Genomic DNA, 26,592 nt, shown 5'->3' on the forward strand with positions numbered 1-26,592 from the left:
AGCCACAACTACTGAGCCTGCGCGTCTGGAGCCTGTGCTCCGCAACAAGAGAGGCCGCGATAGTGAGAGGCCCGCGCACCGCGATGAAGAGTGGCCCCCACTTGCCGCAACTAGAGAAAGCCCTAGCACAGAAACGAAGACCCAACGCAGCCATAAATAAATAAATAAATAAATAAATAAATAAATAAAATTAAAATTAAGAACTGCTCAGCTGAGCTTAGCCCACGCTGTCAACGCACAGTGTCATGAGCTAAAAAATGGTGGTTGTTTCAATTTAAAAAAAAAAAAGAAAAAAAACCACTCAGGTAGTGGGATTTTCTAACAACCCTCAGTTCTTTCCCGAGTTCCAGCCTGTAACTGCTCCTTTGGGATCATTATCAGAAGACAAGCCTCCCTTCTCTAGGTCAAAGGCCCTGCACGTATTGTGGGGAGGGATCTCCTCTGCAAATGGAACTGCCAGCTAAAATACACCTACGGGGTTATTGTTAGAAGTCTCAGAAAATTCTTCTACACATGATTCAGATTACAGCCGATGGGAACCTTAATATACCTCTATTATGTATGATCAAAAAGCAGAATCCCTGGGGCAAAGTTTCCATGACATCAGCAGAACGATTGGAGGAGAGCCCAGGAAGAGTCCAGACAGTCTTCCCAGATTGCCAGAAATCCTTTCTTTTTTTTTTTTTTGGTATCAACATGCAAAGGTTAGGCCAGGCTCTCAGGGGACAAACTCAACAACACGGGGAGCAACCGTGACCAAGGCTTGTCCTTCCTGCCTCAGAGCAATCACAGCCTTGGATAAAGTAGTTGAAACATCTTCAGATCTTGTACCAGAACCACGTTTAAATCTGAGGGTACCACATGCAGTATGATCCCTCCTGTGACCTGAAAACACCCAGTACTTTTTCTGCTTGTCAGTGAACTAATCATGGTGTCTGGTTCCTTTCTCCTTCTCATACTACCATTGAGCAACTCTCCTACCCCTTCCTCTTCTTTTTTTTTTTTTTGGCCGCACCACGTGGCTTTTGGGATCTTAGTTCCCGGACCAGGGATTGAACCCGGGCCACAGTCATGGAAGTGCCGAGTCCTAACCATTGGACCGCCAGGGAATTCCCTCTCCTACCCCTTCCTGAAGGAGAGACTCATCTCTGTGTGTCTGTACTTCAGAAGCGTTCATATCCAGAACAGATCTTTTGCATGCTCCACACCAAATCCCAACTTAATATTGTTTTGTTGATGGGACTTATCTTAAAAAATGAAGAGATCCTCAAATCCATATGGAAATTCAAGGGAAGTTCGAGAATAGCCAGATCAATCTTGAAATATGAAAAACAAAGTAGGAGGACTCACATTTTATGATTTAAAAACACTATAAAGCTACAGTGGTGTATAGGTATGAGGACAAACAAATAGATCAACAGGACAGAACTGAGAGCCCGGAGACAAATCCATACATTTACGGCCAACTGATTTCAAGAGGATGTCAAGATAATTCTATGGGGAAAAAGAATGTTTTTTTTTCAACAAATGATGCTGTGACACTTGAAGAGCCACATGCAGAAGAATGAAGTTGGACCCCTATCTCACACATATAAAATTAATTCAAAATGGATCAAAGACCTAAATGTAAGAGCTAAAAATATAAAGCTCTTAGAAGGAAACAGGTGTTATCTTTGGGAACTTAGATTAGGCAATGAACAGTTTCTTAGAAGTGACATAAAAAACACAGGCAACCAAAGGAAAAAAGAGATAAATTGAACTTTACGAAAATTAAAAACTTTTGTGATTCAAAAGACACCATCAAGAAAGTGAAAAGACAACTCACAGAGTGAGAAAAAAATCTTTGCAAATCTTGTATCTAATAAGGGACTTGTATCTAAAACATATAAAGAATTCTTACACCTGAATAATAAAGACAAAGAACCCAAACAAAAAATGAGCAAAGAACCTGAACAGACATTTCTCTAAAGAAGATACACAAATGTACAATAAGCACATGAAAAGATACTCAACATTATTAGCCATCAGGGAATTACAAATAAAAACCACAATGAGATACCATTTTACACCCAGTAAGATGACTATAATCAAAAAGTCAGATAATAACAAGTGCTGGTGAGGATGTGGAGAAACTGGAGCCCTCACACACTGCTAGAGGGAACGTAAAATCGTGCAGCCGCTTTGGAAAACAGTCTGGCAGTTCCTCGAAATTTAAACACAGGGTTACCATATGACCCAGTGATTCCACCCCTAGGTATATACCCAAGAAAACTGTAAACATACGTTCATACAGAAATTTGCGCATGAATATTCATAACAGCATTATTCATAATAGCCAAAAACTAGAAACAACCCAAATGTCCATCGACTGATGAGTGGATAAACAAAATGCAGTATAACCATACAGTGGCATGTAACTCAGCAATAAAGAGGAATGAAGCACTGACACATGCTACAACGTGGGTGAACCCTGAAAACATTATGCTAAACGAAATGTCAGTCACAGAAGGCCACACATTGCATTCCACTTCCATGAAATGTCTGGAATAGGCGAATTCATAAAAGACAAAAGTCGATTATGGTTGCCTAGGACTGGGGGGCTTGAGGGAAAATGGGGAGTGACTGCATGGGGTTTCTTTGGGGAGTAATGAAAATGCTCTAAAGTGGATTGTGGTTGCACAACTCTGTGATTATACTAAAACACACTGAATTGTACACTAAATGGGTGAATTTTGTGGCATGTGAATTATATCTCAAAAAAGCTGTTAATAAGAGCAAAAAACAAAAAGAAGAGGGGCTTCCCTGGTGGCGCAGTGGTTGAGAATCTGCCTGCCAATGCAGGGGACACGGGTTCGAGCCCTGGTCTGGGAAGATCCCACATGCCGCGGAGCAGCTGGGTCCGTGAGCCACAATTACTGAGCCTGCGTGTCTGGAGCCTGTGCTCCGCAACAAGAGAGGCCGCGATAATGAGAGGCCCGCGCACCGCGATGAAGAGTGGCCCCCACTTGCCGCAACTGGAGAAAGCCCTCGCACAGAAACAAAGACCCAACACAGCCATAAAATAAATAAATAAATAAATAAATTTAAAAAAATTAAAAAAAAAAAAAACAAAAAAAAGAAGAGAGATAGGAGACTTCCCTGGTGGCGCAGTAGTTAAGAATCTGCCTGCCAATGCAGGGGACACGGGTTCGAGCCCTGGTCCGGGAAGATCCCACATGCCGCGGAGCAACTAAGCCCGTGCGCCACAACTACTGAGCCTGCGCTCTAGAGCCTGCGAGCCACAACTTCTGAAGCCGGTGTGCCTACAGCCCATGCTCCGCACCGCAACAAAGAGTAGCCCCTGCTCGCTGCAACTAGAGAGAAACCACATGCAGCAACGAAGACCCAACGCAGCCAAAAATAATAAAATAAATAAATTAAAAAAAAATAGTACTTAAAAAAAAAAAAAAGAAGAGAGATAGTACCAGGCTGGACAGGCAAGAATCCTCCAGGCTGGAATCAATCCCGGAGGGGCTCCAGTTGGCTCTAGGGCCGCACCCGTGGCTCTCTCTGGCATGTTAAATTGCTAAACATAACAGTAAATACGCACATGAGCGGAAGCATTCAACCTTAGAACGCTTTGAAAACAGAGAGGTTTCCTGCCCATAACAGGAGCACAGAGGCCCACAGCAGAAGAGGTGGAAGCTGGTGGAAATGTTTCCAGATCATCATGTGAAATAGGCTGCTCTGGCCAAAGTCCTGGGGCAAGGACAGAGGGGCCCAAGGGTTCCATCACACACACACTACGTTTGGCTTCCTACTCTGTAAAGGAGCGGGGGGAGCAAGTTGTACGAGCCATAAGGATGATACCTGGTGAAGCCAGAGCGGCCTCCTGGGACCACCAGACCACCTCACTCGGACGTTTGCTAACATCTTTCCTAAGACAACCCATCCTTGTAGGGACAGACTGGCGGTGACATTAGACAACGTTGGTGAGAAGCTTTTCCAGGGTGGCAGAGGAAATGGCCAGTTCGTGGTGTGGCTGTGACCTTCAGAATCCTGGGTAAAGTGTAAAGATGGGACGCGGACTGGAATCAAGCCCTAAGGGACACTTAGAGCATGTCCAGATGTAGTTCATGGGTTATAATTACGCTCTAGTAATAGTACGTTTACTTTCTGGATGAACGGAAGCAGTCTCCTCTTGAAAAAAATAACAGCACTCATAGGAGCTAAAATATTATTAGATTTTGTGTTCCTCATTTGGGATATTCCAACTTATTTACTTAGTAACATACACATTTTACTGGGAGAGTTATTCATGAATTACTCAGATATATCACAGCCTTTATTACCCCTAATTTTTCTTAAGAAATAAAAATGAATTTTTCAGAACTTACTGTAAAGTCACCATTTAGAGATCTTTTTTTAAAATAAATTTATTTATTTTATTTATTTATTTTAGGCTGTGTTGGGTCTTCATTGCTATGCGCAGGCTTTCTCTAGTTGCGGCGAGGGGGGGCTACTCTTCGTTTAGGTGCGTGGGCTTCTCGTTGCGGTGGCTTCTCTTGTTGCGGAGCATGGGCTCTAGGTGCGCGGGCTTCAGTAGTTGTGGCATGTGGGCTCAGTAGTTGTGGCATGTGGGCTCAGTAGTTGTGGCTCACGGGCTCTAGGGCTCAGGCTCAGTAGTTGTGGCGCACGGGCTTAGTTGCTCCATGGCATGTGGGGTCTTGCCGGACCAGGGCTCGAACCCGCGTTCCCTGCATTGGCAGGCGGATTCTTAATCACTGAGCCACCAGGGAAGCCCTAGAGGTCTTAAACTGAGGTTTTTCAGAGAACCCCCAAAAGCAGACAGTTCACAGAAATTGACTGTTACCCAAGATTCTTAGAACCGGCCGACAGCTACACAGAATAGAGAGCTTGTGCCTAATACCACTGGAATAAATTCTCTTAGATGTCTGTAACCACTGATTTCCACACGCTCTTTTGCATACCTTTGTTCTTCATTCTTCGGGTCACGTTTTCCCACCTTATGCATTTAAGGTTGTACACTTCTGAGTTACCCTATCATGTTTCCCTTACAAATAACTCACCTAGATCTAGGCCTTACTAGTGATAACCACCATCCTGATTCTTTTTTTTCTTTTTTTAAAAATAAATTTATTTTTTTATTTTTTGGCTGCGTTGGGTCTTTGTTGCTGTGCGCGGGCTTTCTCTAGTTGCAGTGAGCAGGGGCTACTCTTTGTTGCGGTGCGTGGGCTTCTCACTGCAGTGGCTTCTCTTGTTGCAGGGTACGGGCTCTAGGCGCACGGGCTTCAGTAGTTGCAGCACGTGGGCTCAGTAGTTGTGGCTCGCAGGCTCTAGAGCGCAGGCTCAGTAGTTGTGGCACACGAGCTTAGTTGCTCTGCGGCATGTGGGAACTTCCCGGACCAGGGCTCGAACCCATGTCCCCTGCATTGGCAGGTGGATTCTTAACCACTGCACCACCAGGGAAGTCCCTACCATCCTGATTCTTTAAATCGGTTCTCCCAAGCTATTGCTAGGGAAGCCAACATTTTAAAATGTTATAAAGTATGTTACATGAACGTAATTATGATCCTCTTTGTAGGCAATACATAAAAAATGAAAAAGCCCTCCCATCAGGAGAGACCAGTTCAGTTGTCTTGCATTGTATCTGACTGTTCATCACAACACCACCCACAGACAATACACCTACAGCTCCACTGAGGCTGACCCCATGTCTCACATGGACATCTGATTCATGGGTGCCACCCCAGGACCTCAGCTAACTGCCCTGTGGGTCTCTGAGACTGTAACAAGCGAATGACTCCCCGGTACCCTCAGTGAACGATGCCTCCTTGCAAAGCATCTAACGGTAGAACACCTTCTGAGGGACATAATAATACCTGGTGAAGCAGACGGCAGAGGCTCTTGGCCCCAACCAGAGGGACTGGACAGCTTTAGTGGTCATCAAAAATGTGTCCCTCACTTCGGGTGATACAGCGAATAATACAGCCTAGGACATGGCGTGGGGGACAGGACAAAGCAGTCTGACTCCCTAGTGCAAGTAGTTACAGATAATAGTACGACCTTGGATCTTCTGGGCAACCACGGGAGTTTGTGCCCCTGCCGGCACTTCATTCTGAACCTGGATTCACGGTACAGGTGAGGTGGAACAGTCTACTTCAAGGCTACATGAGACAGCAACCTGCATACTGTGGACTTAGGGAGCAGGTGGGACCAGTTTTCCCGGTCAGCCCTGGGAACCCTTAAATCATAGTTCTAGAAGGCCTTCCAGCACCTTCTAGTAATACCTGCAGTCACACTTGTCTGTCTCATCATTCCACATCTACCGTCTAGAATATCAACTGCTTTCACGTAGTCATAGCCCCAGCAAATGGCTCAGAGACAAAAATGGGATAAGACCTCCCCGACTGACTGTGACCTGATGATCAGACCTCCACCGATGACCCTTCACAGAGGCTGGTTTGGTGGCAGTGGTGAAGAACTGGACAAGCCCTGGTGGCCTCTCCTGCAGCTCTGAGGAGGGACGACCAAAAAGGAGACTGAGAATTAAAAAACAAACAAACAAACATGTCCTCATATCCCTAGAGAAAGCCTGTACCCGATAGCTCTGGTCATCAGTAAATACCAGACCTCACATGACCCTAATAATCAGTGGACACACCTCGGAAAGCCAATCAATCGAGGAGGGCGTGGGCTTGGAAAGTCAGCCAGCTCTGGGCCGGTTCACTCAGCGATCAGGTTTCTGAGGCTGGTGCGAGCCCAGTCTCCCTCAGCGCCCTGCAAAGGCATGCTGCTGAGACTGACATCACCTGCCTTCAACCAGCACAACTCCACACGAGCTCTTCCCCCAAACTCCAGGCAAAACCAGCGGTTTGCTTTGCTCAACAAGACTGCCTGAGCAGCACAGCAATTCTTACTTAAGTAAGCAATAAATTCAGCTGTCTGACCTCGGGTTACTAAGTGATGGTATCCATTCTCTGATACTTTCATTCATTCATTCAACAAATCCTTCACTGAGTGTCTATGGGTGCCGGGCCTGTTCTAGGTGCTGGGGATACAGCAGCGAACAAGACAGGCAAAGAATACCTGCTCGGGTGTGCAGAGTGTGTGTTCAGCGAGGACAGACCGACGACACCCCGCGGCAGCCAGTGGCTGCGATGGGAGGAGACGAGCACGGGAGAGCCAAGAGGCGGAGGGCGCACCGAGGGGGGCCGGCTGCTGCGCCAGGTGTGTGGTCAGGAAGCCCCCCACCCCAAGCAGGCCCCTGCAGGGAGTGATGAGTCCTCTAGGCTAAGAGGAGAGCCCGAGCGTGGCTATGTTGAGGTTCGGGGGGCCGCTCCTGTGAGGCCAGGGAGGCTGGCACGGGGTGGGTGGGGGTGAGGGTGGAGGGCAAGCAGGCCGGGCTGTAGCAGCCTTTGGGCCATTCCAGGAACCCAGGCTTCGCTTCTGCGTGACAAGGACTCCCTGGAGGGCTCTGAGCCGAGAGGGATGAGCTCTTAGATCTAGAAGGCTTACTCTCGAGGCCCTGGGGATGCTGGAGCACGGCGGGGCAAGGACCTGAGAGCCGTTCCTGGGACCCAGTAGAGGCCCGGCACACAGCAGGTAGTCAGTATGTTTATGGAACCAGTGAATGTGGACTGTCCAGCACTCAGCCGAGAGGTGCCCCAAGGCCCCAGAGCTCAGCAGCAGAGGGCACATGAGCCCTGAGCTCTCTAGGAGGCCCGCCCCTCGCCGGGCCAGTGGCGGGTGTACAAAGACCCAGGCGCTCCCCAGTCCTGGCTCTGCTGCTGCTGCACGCCGTGTAACCACCCCTCCCCTCCCACCAGCTTCCTTGGCAGGACAAGGGGAGCTGGGGCTACTGAGGCCTCCGCGCTCTGCTCCTTCTAAGTGTCAGCTCCTCCTGAGCCCACAGCTCCGGCTGCACACGCTGACCCCCAGGTCTCCACCTCCGTGCTCCCCATGGCCCCCCCAAGTCTGTTTCTGTGCCTCTGGCTGACACCAAGTGTGCCCTCCCCGCTGCATCCCCTCTTCTTCTGTTGGCCCTCATTCCCATCAGCCGTATCCCAGCAGCAGAGAGCACGGGCCCAGGAGCCCCAGCCATCCAGGCACGAGGGGAGGGGCTGGCACCCAGGCCCTTCTCAGGGGTCCTCGTGATGGCTCGCCCCAGGGCACTCACCCACGCAGTCCTTCCGGTTCCAGTGGAGGCGCCTCCCTGGGGGGCAGACGCATTCGTAGCTGCCCTTGGTGTTGACACAGCCCTGGTCGCAGCTCCCGTTGTTCATGCTGCACTCGTCCACATCTGGAAGCACAGGTAGGCGTAAGGGCAGGAGGGGGGGCTGGACGGTCCAGCCGAGGCCACACCCTTGGGGCTGGCAGGGCAGGACCCACCCAGGACAGGAGGGCCGAGAATCCCCTGACCCTGACCCCAGCCTGATACTGTCACTGGACGCAGATATGTGGTCGCACACGACACACACACGAGCTTGCACACACACAGGGCTCCCGCACACACCAACACACATCCCTCCCCCAGGAACCTCAGTGGTTTGCTGAACTTGGGCAGCTGAGCCCCGACTTGGGGGAGGGCAGAGAAATGGCACAATATAAAGCTGCAGTCAGGTCTCGTGGGGCCGGAATGACGAGCACCAGCCCCGGGGTCCTGAGGCTGTATCTCACTGCGGGACTTTGGACGTGCCCTTCCCAGCCAGTTTCCCTCCTGCACAACAGGCACCTGGGCGCAGGAAGTCTCCCCTGAGGCCCCGCCTTCTTTTGGGCCAAAGACCTGTGTGCAGAAGCTGGCGCCCAGGTTTTTGGGAGTCCCTCCAGAAGAATCTGCAGCTCACCCCACGAGCCACGCCCCTAGCACCGGCTGTGCCTGAGCCCACCTAAACTTCACAGCTGCCCAGCAGAGGAAGTGTGGCCACCACCAGGTCAAAGGAAAGGGAGAGACACCAGGGACCTCAGGGCCATTCTTGACCCCCCCGCCAGCTTCACCCCCCAAGCCTGTACATCCCCATGTCCCATCATCCGTGGCACCTAAATGCATCTAGAACCTTCCCTCTCTCCACATCCCTCCCCACCCTGCCCAGGCTCCAGTAGCTCTCACTCCCATGCCCGGAGCCGTGTCCACACTGGTGCCCTGGGTTCCACTCTCCTAAACATGTGGCAGCTGGAGGGATCTCGTTACATGAACTTGAGCCCGTCACACCCCCGCATAAACCCTCCAATGGCTTCTCATCACACTGGGAATAAAACCACAAGTCCCCTGGGGCTCACGAAGCCCTGTGTCCCCTCTGTCTGCATCTCCCACCGTGTGCCCCTTCCCTAATGGGACTCTAGCCCCACTGGCTGCCTCTCGGTCCCTCTGTGCTCCCTCTGCCTCAGTGCTTTTGCACACGCTGACCCCTCTGGCATGCTTCCCCCATCGTGACCCAAACACTCCTCCTTTAGGAGCCCCCCATTGTCCCCACCCTCTGCCCTTCTCTGTTGTTACCCCCTCCACTGGAATGAACTGTTTGTGGGATCCTCTGTGCAGCCATCCTCCCTTCCGGACTGGGGTTCCCCAGAAACTGCTGTTTCCAGGCCCGTGTCCACAGCCTGGCTGAGGCCTGGCACCCAGTGGATGCTTGCTGCCCATCCCCCCACCCTGCTGCCTTACCCTTGGCTGAGCCCCTCTGCCCACCAGTCCCTCCCAGGCCCGTCAGAGTCAAGGTCACGGTCGGGGTGTGGGGTGCAGTGCAGGTGGCCGTGCGGCCGGGCGCGTGCCTCTGGGGGGAGGTGGCCCTGGCGGGCGAGCTGCAGACCTCCGCAGTGGGTTGTCCCATAGAGTGTGTAGCCGCGGCGGCACAGGCACTGGAAGCTGCCGGGAGAGTTGATGCAGATGTGGTCACAGGTCCGCTCGAAGGAGCACTCGTCGACGTCTGTGTGGCCACAGGGAGACAGAGTTTGGGAGGAGGCTCAGGGCGTGGTGGACGGCACGGCCTGCCCCTCACTCAGCCACTCAACAGACACCTGTGCCCGACAGTCCTGGGGCCCCAGGCTCAGCGCGCGCACGGCCGACACACAGCAAACGTCAGACTTCGCGTCGCTGCCCAATTTTCCATTTTGTCTCCATTAGCCTCATGTGTCTGGGTGAGAAGCTGCCTCACATCTTTTCTGGAGGTGGGCAGGGTAGAAATATTTTGAGTAGAAGGGATTATTACGAATCTCTGCCATTTTGATATCTCCCATTCCAGTGTGATTAGGGTAGGTATTTAATCCACACCTGCAGGAAACTGACGGGCTTGCCTGAGGAAGGGGCTGAACTGGGACGTGAAAACAGACCACTTGAATGCCGACCAAAGTGTGTTCCCCCATCACCCCAAGATGTCTCTGGAGAAAATGGGGAAAACAGCACAGACAGAAAGGGGGATGGGGGTAGGGAAGATGTTACCCATGAGGAATAACAAAGTAGCCTTGATAGGATGTGAACTTTGATTCTGACCACCCTGGCAGCCAGGGTAAAAAGGGAATGAGGGAGGGCTACAGAGTGCTTGTTACTGGAAAGGAGGAAATGAACCACGTGTTTGCAGGAGACAAATCTGTCCTGGCCGTAAGTTCTGAGCAAGATGGCCCCCATGGGACAGTTGATGGGGGTCCTGAGGGCAAGGCAGACATTGACCTGCCTCTCCATGGGCACTGTAGTTGGATTTATTCTTTGGATACATTTGCTCACATGACTACAGATGCACTCATAACATATGTGTTTGTAATAACACTAGCACGAGGAAGAAATCACTGTGGATGCTCAAAGGAAGATGTGATTCCTCCAGGGGGTGGATCTGGGAAGATCTCCTGATACTGTGGCACCTGGGCTAGACCGTGAAGGATGGGGCTAGCTCGGAATGAAGGAATGAGAGTGGGGGAAGGGCACTCTGGGCAAAGGCTAGGAGGTGGCAGCACTGGATCCTCAGGGATTGTGTGGAGCTCAGGGGGCCTGGGGAGGTGTCTGGGGTCCCCATCCCAAGGGCCCTGAGTGCCTGCTGGAGCTGGGGACCCAGGGGCTGTGCTGGAGCAGGGGTGGGCCAGAGTCCCAGGGCCTTGCAGAGCTGAGTCAGGAAGAGGGCGGAGGAGACTCAGCCAGAGCCCGGAGCAGTCCTGCCATCGCCTCCTCCGCGGCTGCTGCTGCCCGCCCCTCTCACAGGGCAGCTGGGGATGCAAAGTCAAGGGCCCTCCCTCAGCCCTCCACAGAACGCGGCAAGGCAGACGGAGAAACAAAGTCAAAGTGCAGAGGAGCCTTGATCGGAGCCTGGACAGATGCCGTGCTCCCAGTGGGCCCCTGTGCCCTGAGAGGAAGACAGGGCCAGGTCGCCCGAGCAGGGAGGCAGAGGCCGAGCCCGGGGAGGGGAAGCGATGGGCTCAGGTCACATGCTGAGCCCCAGGACAGGCTGGCCTTGGACCCTCCCTTACCAGCCTCTGCTCTCGCCTTCCTCGGGGCCCTCAGGGCCTCGTGCTGCCCCAGGCCAGCCTCTGAGCAGCGCTACGAGGCAGATGCTGCAACCGCAAGCCAGATGCGGCCCGGTGCAGCCTGTGGCTCCTGGGATCTCGTGGAGACGAAATGACGGGACGGCCAGCCCCCCACCCCCCGGCCCCTCCCTCTGCATGTTTCCCCGAGGCCAGCTCCTTCTCAATGGCCTCATCTAGCTCCACAGGGCTCCTTGTGGTTCCTCAAACCCCCTCAGCCCAACGGCGCCACTTCCTGGTTGGGTTTACCTCCCTGGCTCCCCCTGGAAGATGCCTATTCATCCTTCAAGCGCTTCACCAGTGTCCCCTCCCCCAGAGCCTTCCCTGACCCATCTCTCCACTGCCCATCCTCTGGGCTCTCACTGCATCCGGGACGTCTGCGGGACTTGTCCCGGGCTGTGATGCTTGGCTTCTGCCCAGGTCTCTCTTCCCATTACCCCAACTCCTGGCAGGTGCCTAGGGACCCTGAGGAAGGGCTGCTGGGGCACGCCTGCCATGTGCTACGGCTTCCACCAGGTGGCAGCATCCACCTGGCCTCTGAAGCCACTGACGGTGGCCAGGGAGGCCCCCTCTGGAGGGCGCGGTGGGCTCTGCTATCTACTCGCTGGGCCACCTGGACACGGCCGACCCCTCCCTGGCCCTCAGTTCCCGTCTATATCAGGGAGAGCTGATGGGCTGGATGGCTTCTCAGGGCCCCTAGAATCGTAAGGGACGGGAAGACAGGAGGGCAAGCACACAGGCTTAGGGACACAGAAACTACCCCCGGCCCCTCAGGCCCGGCCCAGCCAGTGGACAAGCCCACCCCAGGCTCGCCTACCCTCCCGGGAGCCTGTGTGGCCCGAGAGGGGCGGGACCCCACGAGGACAAGGGCGGCTCACCTTGGCACGTCCGCTCGTCGGTCAGCAGCTTGTACCCCTTCCGGCAGCCGCACTCAAAGCTGCCCACGGTGTTGCGGCAGAAGTGGTCGCAGCCTCCGTTGTTGACCAGGCACTCGTTGATGTCTGCGGAGCCGAGCGGCAGGAGGAGGCGAAGAGAGTGGGCTGGGCCGCGCTGCCCGGGCCGCCTCGGGTCCCCCGGCTGAGCCCAGGAAGCGGGGCTGCCTCACAGCCGTGGGGGTGGGAGGACGGGAGACAGCGCTCCCCCCAGGACTTGGCGAGCCTGGCGTTTGTGCACCGAACGGAGGGGAACTGGTGTCTGCGGTGCCGGGCCAGACAACAGGGACCGTGACGCTCCCACGCCCTTTCGTCCCCGGGGAGGTGCCAGGGAGGCAGGGAGGCCGGGAGCAGGGGGCTGTGACTCTGGGCTGGGCGAGCTACTGGACCCCTGGGGCCTCGGCCCCCTGTCTGTTACAATAAGGATCAGAGGCGCCCCTACTCGGAAGGACATCATGAGGATGAAATGAATTAACATCCCTAAGGCGCCGGGGCTCAGTCAGCGCCCAAACAACTCTTTAAAAAGTAGGTTTATTGCTCCTGCTTTACCGACGGGGAGACCGAGGCTGGGAAGGTAACTGGCTCCAGGTGCTGCGGCTGGTGGCGGGAAGCGGGCGTTCCTGGGCCGCCTCCCTTCCCAGCCTGGTTCCTCCCGCTCGCCCTTCCCCATGCCTGCCGGTGAGTTTGAGCTGTTTCTTCACTCAGCGTGTCACGAGTTGCGGCTGCACCCTGAAGGCCCCCCAGCGCGACCCCCCCAAGCATCCCTGCCGGTTGGCCTCGGTTTGCACACCTGTAGTGACGGGAGCTTCTTCCCTCGCGAGCTCCCCCCGACCCCCGTGAGCTCCCTCCCACCCTCCTTGCCCTGCTCCCCTGGGCTTGCCCCCCGGGCTCCCGGTCCACCTGGCGGACTGAGTTGTCAGAGACCCTGTCCCTGAGGTACCTCTTCTCACTCCGAAGTTCCTCTTGGGCTCCGGCCCCCGGGCCCCCCATGCTGCTCACCCCCCAGCCCCCCCGACCTAGCCCAGCAATTGGAAACAGAAGTAGGAGGTGACATCCAGGAAGGTGTCCCCACCCTGATTGGAGGAGGGCACGAAAGGAAGCGGTGAAAGAGGCATCCCCCCGCTCCCCGGCGGAGAGAGGGCTTTCCGTGCTGGTCACTGGCCACATCGTAACAGAGCTGCTGACTCAGACCCCAGCACCCGCTGAGCCTGGCCTGAGTGTGAGGCCCGGACACCCCTGTCCCGCGTAACTGGCACCGCCAGTTGTCAAGGTCAATCTGTCCCCATTTCCCCGAGCCCCGCGGAGGAGACTTGGTCCTATTGCAGAGACTCTGGTCTCAGGCCCAGCCTCTCACCACGCTGCTCCCAGCTCTCTTCCTCAGACCGAACAGGCTGGACTTGACACCTGCTGAAAAGTCCTATGGCAGCACCCCCACAGAATGCTCCTCACCCCAGAACAAACCCCCGAACATCAGGAGAGCAGCGGGGGCGTTAAAGAGAGCACGGCTGAGACCCCCTGGGTGGGCAACTCTCGGAGCGTTTGCGAGGGGAACGGGCACAGCAAGTCGGGCAGGGACAGACCCAGAGCTGCTTTCCTGTGGAGGCCCGGGTGGGGCTGGGCTCTGGGGAACACAGGACACCCAGGGGGTGTGCCCGCCACCTCCTTGCCCTTGGCCAGCCTCCCCGAGGTACCTCTGCCCCAAGGACCCATTCTGTTTGTGTATGCTGGCGATTTGGGCGCCAGGAAGATGGGAAGGGCAGGGAACCCGAGGGGGCCCCACTAAGGGAGGCCGCTAGGGTGTGTGTGACCCTGGCTCTGCTGCTCACGGGCTGGGCCTTCACCTCTCTGCACACAGGAGGTGCTCTACGTGTGCACCAAAATGACGGCTAAAAACAAGAGACCGCTCAGCACTGGGAACTCTGCACGCGCTCCGAAGCCTGTGTTTCAGAAACAAAGCGGCCTAAGGATGAGCCCACGCCCCAGAGGAAGCAGTAGGACCCTCTGTGGGTCACGGCACCTGCTGGGCATCACCTCGTGCTGGCGACCAGGCCAAGCACTTTCTGGCAAGGTCTCGTGTGATGGTCAAAACAACCCGAGGCCAGATCTCCCACTTTCCAGGGGAGGTCACAGCTCCACGCAGGAGGCCGACGTGAGCCTGGCCCCAGGTGTCTCCAAAGACGGCCCCGCCAGTGCAGCACGCTGGCCCTGCGGCCTGCAGAGGAAGCAGACCTCAAGTGCAGTGAGGGCCTGTCCAGGACAGAGGCTGGGGCTCTCCGTCACCCCCTCCCCCGGGGGTTACAGGAAGATGAGGGAGATTCTGACTAAAAGCCTCTGACAGGAGAACGGAGGCCCCTCTCAGCTCTGTGACCCTGGGCAGGGCAGGGCACCTCTCTGAGCCTCAGGCTCCCCATCTGCAAACTGGGCTGCTAGCAGGTACCTCTCCAGCATCATTCACTACGACTGAATGTGCAGATGGGGCTTGCCTCCTTGGGAATGCCTCAGGCCTTCTGGAACCCCCTAATCCCATCCCCTACCCCATCTGGGCCTGTCGGCTAAGGGGCTGTCACAGCAACTAGACAAGAGGTGCGAGGCGTTGTTTGCTTGAGGCCCGGGCTGGTGTAGCGGGCTGCCTGGGGGTCAGAGTGGGGGAGGCCCCATTCCAGGCTCTAGCCTCAGCTATCGTGAGGGGGCAGTGGGCTCGCACGGCCCCTCGGCCTTCATTCTGATGAGCCTCGCCTCTGCCCCCTCTCCACCTCCCACCCCTCCAAGACCCCCCTCCTTCTCTACTGTGCTCCCACCGGGCCCCGCCAGCGGCCAGCAGCCCCCTACCTGGTTACAGAGGCTCACAGTCTCCCCTCCGCAGCCTGGCCTGGCGGCCCTGCCCTCCTCTTCTCTGCACGCTTGGATCCTGCCTCGGCAGCCCTCACCCCACCCTGCCCTGGGAACAAGCACCCCCCTGGAGAGCCTTCCCTGACGTTCTCTCCAGGGTTAGCTGCTCCCCTGTCATGGGACCTGCCCTCAGGGGGATGACAGACGGGGCATCTGGCTCCCACCTGGAGCCCCAGGGCCCAGCATGAGGCCTGCACAGAAGGATGGGGCACTGAACGAATGGATGAATGCATGAGTGAATAAGTGAGCTGGGGGGCTGAGAGAAGGTTAGTGGAGCATTCGATGCGTCACCCAATGTTTGAACATCAGTGCGTGTTGGGGGGAACGGTGAGGGGTGAGCCATAGGAACACGCAGTAGGTTGATGTTCCTGTCCCCCTCTGCCCATCCCACTGAGGGGGCACAGCCTGGCAACCCAGGGGCCACGTGGATGAGGGTTTTGGGTGGGAGCAGAGGGAGGGCCTGTGGGAGTGGGCTGGCATCACCCTGGAGCAGCCTAGTGGGGAGGGCAAGCTGCTGGGCTGGGCTGGCCGGGCAGAGGCCAGGTGAGGGAAGAGGGCAAACAGGTGGGGTTGGGGCCGGTTCTCCCAGACTGTTCTGGCAGATGCTGGGAGGAGGGGCTGGTGTCCCTGAGGAAATCCAGGCTCCGGCTCTGGGAGTTAAGGCCCCAGACCTCCCTCCTCTCAGAAGGGCCAATTAGCAAGGTGCCCGCTTCCCAATATCAAGCAGGACAGCGCCAAACAGGGAACCTTGAGACTGGACTGTCCACACTCTTGAGACAAAGCAAGGGCTTGGGGCAAATCCTGCAGAGCCCCCATGGCCCTGATGTTTTAAGGCAGGCCTCCACCTGCCCACGTGATCCCCGTCCGTCCTGGGTTTTCAGCTCTGGATTTTCCGAGACCTCCAGCCATTGGTCTTGCTTAGCAATGACCTTTTGGCTTCCAGAAAACACTGAACCTTTGATATCCTCCTCTGGGCCCCACCAAGACCAGGGCGTACACACTGACCGAGGAGCCAGAACCCCAGGGCCAGGGCCTCGGTTTGTAGGGGATCCCCAGCTGGCTCGCCCCCCGCCCCGAGCCCCCGCACCCTGCCCTGCGCCTCTCCAGTCAGGCCCCGGGAAACTCAGACTGCAAGCCCAAGGCTCTAAGACACCAAACCCTGGGGTCTCGAGGTTAACATTTGGTTTCCAGGGTTCCCTGATTTGAAGATGCTTTGATGTTCATACTATGTAGTTCTGGACCAGTCCCACGATCCCTAAATTCTAATATGTATAACAATATCCAGACTGCTCTTCTCCACCTCCGCCGCCACCCCTGGCCCAAACCATTGTCACCTCGAGCCTGCTCTTCCAGACCCTGCCTAGAAACACGTCCCAACAGTGGCAGGGACTGTCTCCAAACGAAAGCCTGGCCTGTGCCCCCCTGCCCAAGAGTGTCTGGGGCCTGGTCGAGGCTCGCAGGATGAAGGGCCAACCCCTTCTCCTGGACCTCCCCCGAACCTTCCCCAGATCTGGGCACACTGGCTGCTTTGGGTCCTGGAACCCCAGGCCTCTGCACAGCAGTCATGTTGCCTGGATTAGAGCCCCTTCCTCCATCCTCCCCGCTCTCCCTACCCCCTGCCCAGACTTTAAAAATTAAAGTCTGTTTTCTTTACTCAAGAGAAGATCCCTGGGCACAAGGAATTTCTGTTTCATTCACTGGTCTCCCCTGCACTTGCACACAGGAGGAGCCCAGAAAACCCATCTGGTGCATAAGTGACCGAGGGAACATCCTGACTCCAGGGCAGTGGGAGTGAGGTTTGGCTAAAGGCAAATGAGCAGCTCTGGTTAAAGGGCCCAGTTGTTTCAACACAGGAAACATGGTCGGAGGCTCAGACTGGTGGGCCGGGGGCTGTGTGGACAGCTCCCTTCAACGCCGCCCCCTACCCCAGACTCAAGGTGGGGTGAGGATGGATGCCCCTCTCGCCAGCAAGGATGGGCAGGGGGCAGCAGTCAGCGCCCCCTTAGGTGCTCCTTGTGGGCCGTGTGACTGCCGAGGCCCCTTTCCAGCCCGGACAGGTCAGCTCCCAGCGGCGACCTCCTGGCCTCGAGTCCGGAATTAAGCCCTGCCCTGCCCCTCTGGTCAGCGCTGTGCCTTGGATGGGGTGTGGGTGGCCCGATTCTACCTTCTTCTGTCCTGGCTCCAAGGGCAACTGGCTGGGCCTGCTCTGACATCGCTGGGCTATGAGGACGGCTGGGTCTGCGGTGGACCTTGGCCAGCCCTCCTGGCATTAAGCCCACGTGGCAAGGCCTCAGAGAGCCCCCCCCGCCCACCCGGAACACACCTCGCTCTAAGTGGGCTGAGCGGGGGCTACAGAAGGGCTTTATTTTCAAATGAATAGGTGGAAGAACGGTTATTTCTGTCAATAATCACTAGGTTCTTCCCAGCAGAGCGGCTGGGGAGGAGAAGTCATACGCTGTCTATTTTTACAGGCTTCAAAAGCCCATCTCAGACTATTTAAAATCACCCTGAGCCTCTGCTGTCAATCTTCTCACCCACTGGGCTTTGGAAGTTCTAGCTCCTTTGCCCTTCCATGCTGGCCTCCGGGCCTGCCCGCTTCCTGGCAGGGTGATGGGAGGAGGGCAGCCGGCCTTGGCAGGGATCTGAGGGCTGGTCTGGGGAGTGCTGAGGGGCTGCACCTCACTCCTTCGCAAGGGCTGCCTCCCGGCCCAAGGCCCGCAGCTCTGGGGGTTCCATAATACCCCAGGTCTTTTTCTGGGCTGGTGCCCCCCTGCTGCAGGGCTGGCCCCTTCAGTCCTAGGGCTCAGCCAGCTCTGGCTTCCCAGCCCCTTTGCTTCCTGTTTCCTGAGGGGTCCCCAACACGGCTGAGCCCCCGCAGGCCCTCAGGAACCTCGGAGTGAGCCGGGGAACAGTGGGCAGAGAAAGCTCACCCTTCCCTGGCTTCCAGCGGCCGGCATACCGGCCCATTTCTCATCTTCCCAATCCTTATTTCTAATTTGCATCCTTAGTCCTTCGGTTGAGATCCCCCCGCACACCTTCCCTCTTCCAGTGACGAGGACACACAGGGTCCTCAGTTTTCTAACGCCGACAAGAAGACCATCCTGGCCTGGTCCGAGCCCTGTGCCCTGCTGCCCTGCTGCCCCCAGCTCTGCAAAACGCACCCCGGCTAAGGTGAGTGAGCACAGGAACCGGCCTCGCCCTGCCCCCTGAGAGGCCACAAGGAACCTCTGCTGGCCTAGGAAGCCCGAAGTAAAGGTACCCCGTTTGTTCAACCCAGGGTGAAGCCACATTCTTGGATATCAGAGCCCCGCTTGAACCTGTCAATATACAGTGGAACCGGGGCTCCCTTGAGCCTTGCTGGGGAGCGCTGGTGCTGACTCTCCCTCTTCTCAGCTTCTCCAACAGAAATGCAGGTGACAGCTGACCACCCTCGCCCCTGAAGCCACACGTGGTCGCACACCCAGCCCAAGTGTGCCGCCCCGCTCCTGCCCTGCCTGCACCACCCGGGGCCTGGCGAGGGAGGTGGTGCGCACTGACCTTTGCATGTCTTCCCATCAGGCTGCAGTGTGAATCCAACCGGGCAGCTGCATCGCACACCAGTGGCCGTGTCCTTGCACGTCCGGTCGCAGCCTCCGTTATTTACCGCACACGTCTCTGAGGAGGGAAAGAGAAAAAGACACTCTCAGTCTCCTTGGACAGAAGCCGCCGCCTTTCCCCACCCGTCAGGGGATCTCCTGAGACAGGAGACCTGAGTTCAAATTCTGGCTCTGGGGACTTCCCTGGCGGTCCAGGGGTTAAGACTCCGTGCTTCCAATGCAAGGGATGCGGGTTCGATCCCTGGTTGGTGAACTAAGATCCCACGTGCTGCGTGGTGTGGCCAAAAATAAATAAATAAATAAATGTTTCCAATGCAAACTCTGGCTCTGATACACTCCAGCTGTGGGGCCTCTCTGAACCTCAGGCTCCCCATCTGTAAAATGGGAGAATGACACTGTTTCCCCTCTGATGATGATGGATGGGAAAACTGTTTGCAAACCGCAGGGAGCCGTGCCAACAGGGTCCACACCACCATCAGGGCCAGTGCTGAGATCGGCCGGGCTGGTATTTAACCGCCCAGGGACAGATTCCTAAACCCTTGCCTTGCCTGGACTTGGACTCCAAACCCAGACTGGCAGTTACTGGGGCTCCCAAACTCGTCTCAGCGCGGAATGGCTTGTGGCCCTGGCCGTGGAGTTGCAAGGCGAGGTTCCCAGAGCCTGCACACCATCCATCACCTTGATGAGGCTCTCAGCCCAACATCTGTTCTCACTGAACGATAAACCAAAGGCGTCTGTTTTTTGTCCACTTGAAGCTAGTCTAGTGCTTTTTTTTTTTCTCTCGCAAATTCAAAGGGCTGGAGTGGCTGGGGCGTAACTAAGGTCACTGAGCTCGTCGTGCAGTGAGAATGATCCTCCCCAGGCCCGGAGAAGGGGCTGGCACAGCCGGGTCACCAGGGCACGTGGAGAAGCCTAGTTCCAGGTCCTCTGAGCCTTTCAACCTGGGTTTCTTCCTGAGCATCTGGTGTGCTTTGATGTTGTGGGAACTTCCCTCTCCCCTTTGCTGCCAGGAAGGGAAGCGCCAAGGGCCCCCACCTCTTATCACCTGACATCCCCTGCCTGTCTACCGTGGCTGCCCCTGGCTGCCTGGCCCCAGCGGGTCTCTCCCCACAACTCTCCCCCTACCCCGTTTCTTCTGTCTGTCCTTCTGTGGTGTCTGCATTCCTGCAAGCTGCATTCCGTTTTCTCCGGGAGGAGTTTGGGGATGAACACAGGAGTGATGACTAAATGAATATATACCCCCAGTTGCCAGGAGTCTCTGTTGCTAATGTCTTTCCTTTGAACTTCAACTTGTAGGGGGTGGGCAGAGCAGGGAGAGGAGGAAACCGGGCTTTCCCTCTGCGTGTGTGTGTGTGTGTGTGCGTGTGCGTGTGATTCTGTGGGGTGACCACGATGGCGGTTGTCCTTAACATCCTGAACACAGGGGCTGCCTGTTGCACGGGGCCGCTGCCCTTTTTCTCGAGGTTGAAGTCTTCACCACGGTAGGACAAGCTGTAACTGCTACCGCAAGGCCGGTCTCCTCGCCCCTGCCTCTTCCCAGGCTTTCAGCGTGTCTCCCCATGCTCTAGCCCTCCAGCTTCTGTCTGCCTGCTGTGGGGCATGTTGCCCAGTGGCTGGGAGGCCTCCTGCCTGCTCATGGTTCAAGGTCAGTGCAGAGACCTCCACGAGGAGCCTCCAGACGCAGAAAGGAGGCCCCCGCCCGCCGTGTGCGCATGAGGGCTGGCCTCGACGTGAGCGCGGGCCAAGCTCTGACCCGCACACGCCTGCGCAGGCCCTCTAGTCTCCCCCGCCGCCCGTCTACTGGGGCAGTGGAGGTGGGGAGGCCAGGGTGTGACTCTGGCTCTGTCACTCACTGAGTGACCCAGCGAGTCCGCCCCTCGGGGCTCGACCTCAGCACCTACACCTGGCAGGTGAGGACGGCAAGCCTTCCCTCCCAGGGCTGAGGTGAGGATCAAAGAAACCGCACACTCGACAGCGTCTGGCCCAGGGCCCAGCCTGGAGTAGCTGCTCAACAAACGTTAGCTTCCTACCCTGAGGTTACAATCAGAGAGGGAAATCCCGCCCCCTGCGCTCAAATCCAGAGCCAAGGTACCCCCAAGTGCCTTTCCAGCCTTTTATGCGGGAGAGCCCCTCTCTGAGAGGGGGGCAGGGAACCTGCCTGTTTTCCAGGTGCAGGTAGTTAAGGCTCAGGCCTTGGAGAGGCGGGGGGGACGCCCGAGAGCGGGGGGCGGGCAGCAGAATGTGCCGAGAGCTGGGGCTGGGGCACAGCTGGGTGGCCTTACTTGGCGACAGCGGGATGACCACTGGGCCTCTCCACGGTGGTGGAGGTGGCATGTGGCGTGGGCACTGGGGGCTGTGTCCCTGAGAAATGGACCCGGCCAACCAGGCTCCAGGGGGCTTGCAGGCCCTTCCCGTCTCTGGAGGCCCTGATGGGACTCGGAATCTCGGGCCTCCCGAGTGACTGGGGCCCTGGAGACCTGCTGGCTGCACGTGCCCTCTGGGTAGGAGGAGGAGGCCGAGCTGGGGCTGGGGTCAAGCCTGGATGGTCACCCGCTCTCTGCGCCCTCAGGGCAGGTCTCTCCCCTGTACCGAGCACCCTTTCAGTCTCCTGTGTTACCCTAGACAATGTTTGGTACGAGAGGCTCTTTGGGCTCCCCTGGGTGCTGACCAGCCCATCCCACAGGCATCGCTGCACTGGGCTCCCCACGCTCACAGCAGCTCTGTGGACGGCTCCTGCGCCCTCGCCTCCCAGGTGCAGAACACTGGGAATCAGCGCAGAGCAGCGTGGCTGGTTAGGGGCAGGGCTGGTGGGACCCGATGGGTATACTCCAACCCCCCGACAGGCTCAGATCTCCATCCCAGCCAGTCCCAGCCGGGGTCTGCACAGCCAAGCGCGTACTCGGCTCTCCAGCTCCTGCCCAATGCTCCCCGCCTCCACGAACGCTACTCCAGCTGCCCCAAGGATGCATCCTAGGAGGCGCCTTCCCCCACCCTGCCTGGGGCCCAGGGCCTGGTCTTGCCACTTCCTTAACATCGGATTCTGGGCCGGTTCTTACTGCTGCTGTTCTGGGCCAGGCCCCCAGTGTCCTCTGATGTGACCTGCACCGACTCCCCAGTGGTCCCTCTCCTCCAGACCACTGCCTCACTCTGCGCAGCCAGTACCTTTGGGCTCACGTGGTAACGCTAAGAGCCAACCTGCACCCTGGGCCTCCTCTGCCAGGCCCTGCCCCGGGCGGGGCGGGGGAGAGCAGAGTGAGCCGCCGGCCATCAGCCTGTCCTTGCGGGGGCCGTGGTCAGGCTCCTGCACCTGCTCCCGGTGCCCCCGCTATGGTGCGCGTGGCTCGTTTCTGCCATGCCCACCTCGGCTGTATTGTTCTGAGGTTAGTACGTGTGCGCTGTAAAGCAGGAGACATGCGGAAAAGGTGACAGCAAAGTCTCGCCGGTCCTTTGGGCCAAGACGGGGGCTGGGGACTGACGTCTACAACACAGAGCAGGTTGGCCTGGGTGGGACTGAGAGCTCCGTCCCCAGGCGTTTCCACGCAGAGGCTCCTGGGAGCTGCTGAGGACGCTCCTTGCCTGGGTCACTCCCCCCTGGCCCCTGTCCCCAAGTGCCTCTCTGTCCCCAAGGCCAGAGGCCACCCAGGCCTGCTACTAAGCCACTGCTGCTCAGGTTCAGAAACCAGACGGTCCTGTCCTCTTCCTTGACCACTGGGTCACCCCAAATGCAAACAGCAAACGTGAGCGGGGCTGCAGCAGCGGCGGTCTCTTCCGGGTCTCACCCAGCTCCCACCCCCTCCCAAGGGCCAGAGGAGCTGCGGTCTGAGGGCAGATCTGGTTCTGCAGGCCTGCCCCGTGAGGCCACGCCTCAGCCAGAGGCGCACACTGCCAAGGGAAGCTGGAGTCTAGGTGAGGGGGGCAAAGCCAAATCCCAGAGCGCCGTTCCAGGGATCTGAAGACTTTCTTTTCGGACCCTGTGAACCCTCCGGTCTCTCCCTGGACCTGCCTCTCCAAGACGCCTCTTTCTAAAGGCCTCTGCTCTCCACCTGGAGAAACAAGGGGAAGGACACCTCCCAGGGCGCAGCCCTGGGCAGCTGACAATGCACCTTCTCATCCCCTAACCTCCCCGGGCCTCACAGAGTCCCAGGGGCAGGGCCCTTTGCAGGTGGAGAAACTGAGGCTCAGAGAAGTAAAGGACCTTTTCTAGGCAGGATTAGCTACATGATTCGTGGGACCCAGTGTGAAATAAAAATGAAGGGCCCTTGTTCAAAAATTGTTAAGCATTTTCCGACAGACAGCCGAGCACTCAGCCAACTGTGGGCCCTTCTAAGGGCAGGGCCCCGGGTGAGCGCACGGGTCACACAGCCATTGGGAGAAGCCAGTACTGGAACCCAAGACTGCGAGACTCCAGGCTGTTGAGTGAGCCAGGCCTCCAGGGGGGATCCTCGGGGGCGGCCTGCAGTGGGGCAGCAGAGCCAGTGGCCTGAGGGGGCAGCGAGGTGCGCCTACGGGCCCCCTCACCCAGCGAGAGGGGAGAACTCTCACCCACAAGGCTGGGCTGGCGAAGGGGGGAAGGCGGGGCATGGCGTCGGGGGACTGAAGTGGGAAGGGGCTTGGGAGCGAGCCCCTTTTCAGCAGATGGGAAAACCCCAGATGTGTTAAAAGGCTAGTCTTTAGTCTTTCCCTGGGGGAGGTCCGCTTTGGGCCAAGACCTGTGACACGCCCGGGGCACAGAGGTGGAGCAGATGCCAGGCGGGGTCGTGGGGGGAGGGGAGCGGTGGCAGGGGCAGCCACTCAGCTGGACCTGCCGTGCAGCCCGGCCAGGGCTCGGACGGCAGCAGGACGCCCCTTGAGCTGGCGCTGGGTGCTTGCACCACCCTAGGTCTGGGGCAAGGTCCGGCCTGAAGGACAGTCTCAGTCACAGCGTAGTGGCTGACACAGGAGCTACAGGGGCAGAAAACACCGCTCGGAATGCTGGCCCCACAAGCTCGGGCAGGTCCCTTCACGTCTCAGAGCCTGAGCTTCTGGCTGCATGTCGTGGAGATGTAACATCTGCCACCTGGTCCTTGCGAGGCCCAGACAAGGTGCGCACGTGACAGTGCTCGGTGAACTGTCATGGTTGTGACCGCACGCTCACCCCTGGTGCCACCCTTAGAACCTCCTCCTGTGGAGCCTCAGTACCCAAAGTCAGCTGCCGATTCACCTGACCCCTGCTCTGCGCTGGGCAGACGTGCCTTACACCCAGTCCCTGGTCTCTGGAGGTCTCAGCCTAGTGGGGCAGCGGGCGGTTCCCTCCTCTGTCCAACCAACAGTCTGGGATCGACTCCTTTGGTGCCGGGTGGCCTTGAGAGAGGAGCTAGAGATGAACCCGACACCGACCCAGGCCTCGGGGGTTAGTGGTTTATCAGGGAAGACAGAAGAGGGCCCTGCCTTGCCTTTCTCGCAGGAGCCTGGGCTCACCCCCCAGCCCTCAGTCCACCCCCCCAGAGCAGGGTGGCTGCCATGGCCCAGCCTCCCGCCTTTGTCACGACTCAGGAGGCCCCTCCCGAGCTCTCCTGGCCCCCCGCCCCCGGCTCTCCCAGGCCCTGGGCTTCCATCTGGGCGGTGATCTCCCCCAGTGACTACTCACTCTCCAGGTGACCCCAGCGACCAGCACCCAGTGCAGGACTGGCATGGCGAGGGGCCTGATTTCCTCTGAATCAGCAGATGAAAGAACAGGACTCTGGAGGCCCCGTGAAGAATGAGAGGAAGCGAGGTGACTGAGCCCCTGTCCCCTGCCGGGCCTGGTGGGGGATAGTGTCGGAGATGACCCCGACAGCACAGGGGACCATGAGCCTACCAGCAGCAGCCACAGTCACGGGCACCGGAAGGCGACGTTGAGGTGGAGGTGGGCTGGACTGAAGGGCGAGAGGGTGGGAGGGAGCTCAGGCCTCGGAGACCGTCTGCAAATAGCACGACACGCTGACCACAGGGGCGCCAAGGTGAGCCGCCTGCAGTGAGCTGCCTGCGGTGAGCCGCGGGTCCAGAGGCCCGAGTGCCACCCTCAGCTCCCGACAAGCTGTGGGACTTTGGGCAAAGGGTCTTCCACCTGCAGCCTGTCGACCGCGCAGGTTTCTGGCCCCGCCCCCAGAGGCTCTGAGCGGTGGGCCAGGTGTGGGCACAGCGACCTACAGAGACCCTGCGAGCCCAGGGTCTGCCCTGCCCCTTGATGGCGTCACCCTGGTGGCGGGAGTAGCCCAAAGCCCCTGCCGAGATCTGTCAGGCCTCAGTCGGGGCTGGTCCACCTGTCTTTCTGCCGCCAGGATCACCTGGAGCCCGCTGTGAAGAGGGGTCGGCTACCAGCTCTCCCGGCCCAGCCACTGACTCCCTGACCTCTGACCCTTTCCCCTCGATTCCTGAGCCTTCTAGGATTCCCATCACTTTGGGATAAAGGCCACGCTCCCCGGCAAGGCCCTTACACAGTGGCCCTGGTCTCCCGGCTGCCCAGTCTCTACATGCTGACCCCCTGACCTCTGGGTCACCCTGCAACCCGTCATGCACACTGTCAGCAGGCTTGTGTCCCTCACCGAGCCCCACAGTGAGGCTGATCTTCCTCATGGGGTCCCTCTGCAAAGTGAGGAGAGTCAGGCCGACAGAAGCGGCTTCCACGGCCACCCGGGCCTCTGAGCGGAGCTGTGCCCTGGGGTGCACGCTGGTGGCCGCTGTGATGGTGACGGTGCGTGTGGAGGTCCTGGGGGGAGGAGGTGGCTGGGGGCAGGTGGTCGTGGAGGCCAGGACTGCAGCCCGACGAGCAGGGGGCTCCCAAGCCTGAGCGTGAGGGCAAGTAGGAAAGGAGGCCTCGCCAGGCCCCACCTGGCACCCAGCCCCGCCCTCCGCCTGAGGCCACTTCATCTCACCGTCCTTGAGGGGCTGGCCTGGCCTTGGAGCACGCGGCCCGGTGAGGGCTGTTTTCACACGAGTGGAGAGCAGAACCTCCCAGACCTGAGGACGGTGCCCTGCGGTCTGTGGCGAGAGCTGCAGGGGCTGAGGGCAGGGGAGAGGCGAGCAGACCCTGGGGGGAGGTTTCTTTGTACGCTTTGGGGGAACCTCGAATGGCCCAGAAGGACGCGGAGGTTTTATACTGAAGCAGGCGGCAGAGCAGGGCCACGGCAGCAAGCCTCATCCCTGGCCTCTGCCTCTTGCCTTTACTCTGACAGTTAAGTGGAGGGGTGCTGAGGGCAGACAGGGGGGCTGCAGGCGGCCTCTCCCGTGAGGCCATCCTCAGGAGCGAGGGCACAGCATCGTATACCCGTTCCACAGAAGGTGCAGGAGGCTTGGTGAGCTGAAGCAGCCTGAGAAAGGTCACCTGGCTGGTGACCTTTGCTTGGTGCTACGCCGCCCCTCCAGCGGTGTGTGAGCGGGGAGGTTTGGGTGTTAGACCCTTCTCCCCAGAACGCCCACCAACAGCAGCCAACACTCTCCGAGCGCCAGCCCTGGGCAAGGTGTGGGGAGACAGGCCCGTCACCAGCCCCCCTGCCCTGGAGGGAGCGCGGTGCGCTGCGGGGGTAGAGCAGGATGGTGTGGAGCTGGGCCAGCCACTCACCTCCCTGGGCCTCAGTTTCCTCATCCGAAACGCTGAATGGCACCCTTGCAGGCCCTGGGAACACTGAATATGTCTGGGCACACAACCACTG

At 57.9% G+C, this 26,592-nt stretch overlaps 1 protein-coding gene across 1 annotated transcript in view; it reads right to left on the minus strand.

The window, feature by feature from the left end:
- SCUBE1 (signal peptide, CUB domain and EGF like domain containing 1) overlaps positions 1-26,592 on the minus strand; it is a 130,145-nt gene that overhangs the window by 20,446 nt on the left and 83,107 nt on the right. The window contains exons 7-10 of the mRNA XM_068560104.1: positions 18,864-18,980; positions 12,384-12,506; positions 9,807-9,923; positions 8,180-8,302 (exon numbers count right to left, since the gene is read on the minus strand). Of these exons, the coding sequence (XP_068416205.1) occupies positions 8,180-8,302; positions 9,807-9,923; positions 12,384-12,506; positions 18,864-18,980 (480 nt within the window). The remainder of the gene's footprint in view (positions 1-8,179; positions 8,303-9,806; positions 9,924-12,383; positions 12,507-18,863; positions 18,981-26,592) is intronic.

This window comes from Eschrichtius robustus, chromosome 13, assembly GCF_028021215.1.
Source record: "Eschrichtius robustus isolate mEscRob2 chromosome 13, mEscRob2.pri, whole genome shotgun sequence".
Taxonomy (NCBI): Eukaryota; Metazoa; Chordata; class Mammalia; order Artiodactyla; family Eschrichtiidae; genus Eschrichtius; species Eschrichtius robustus.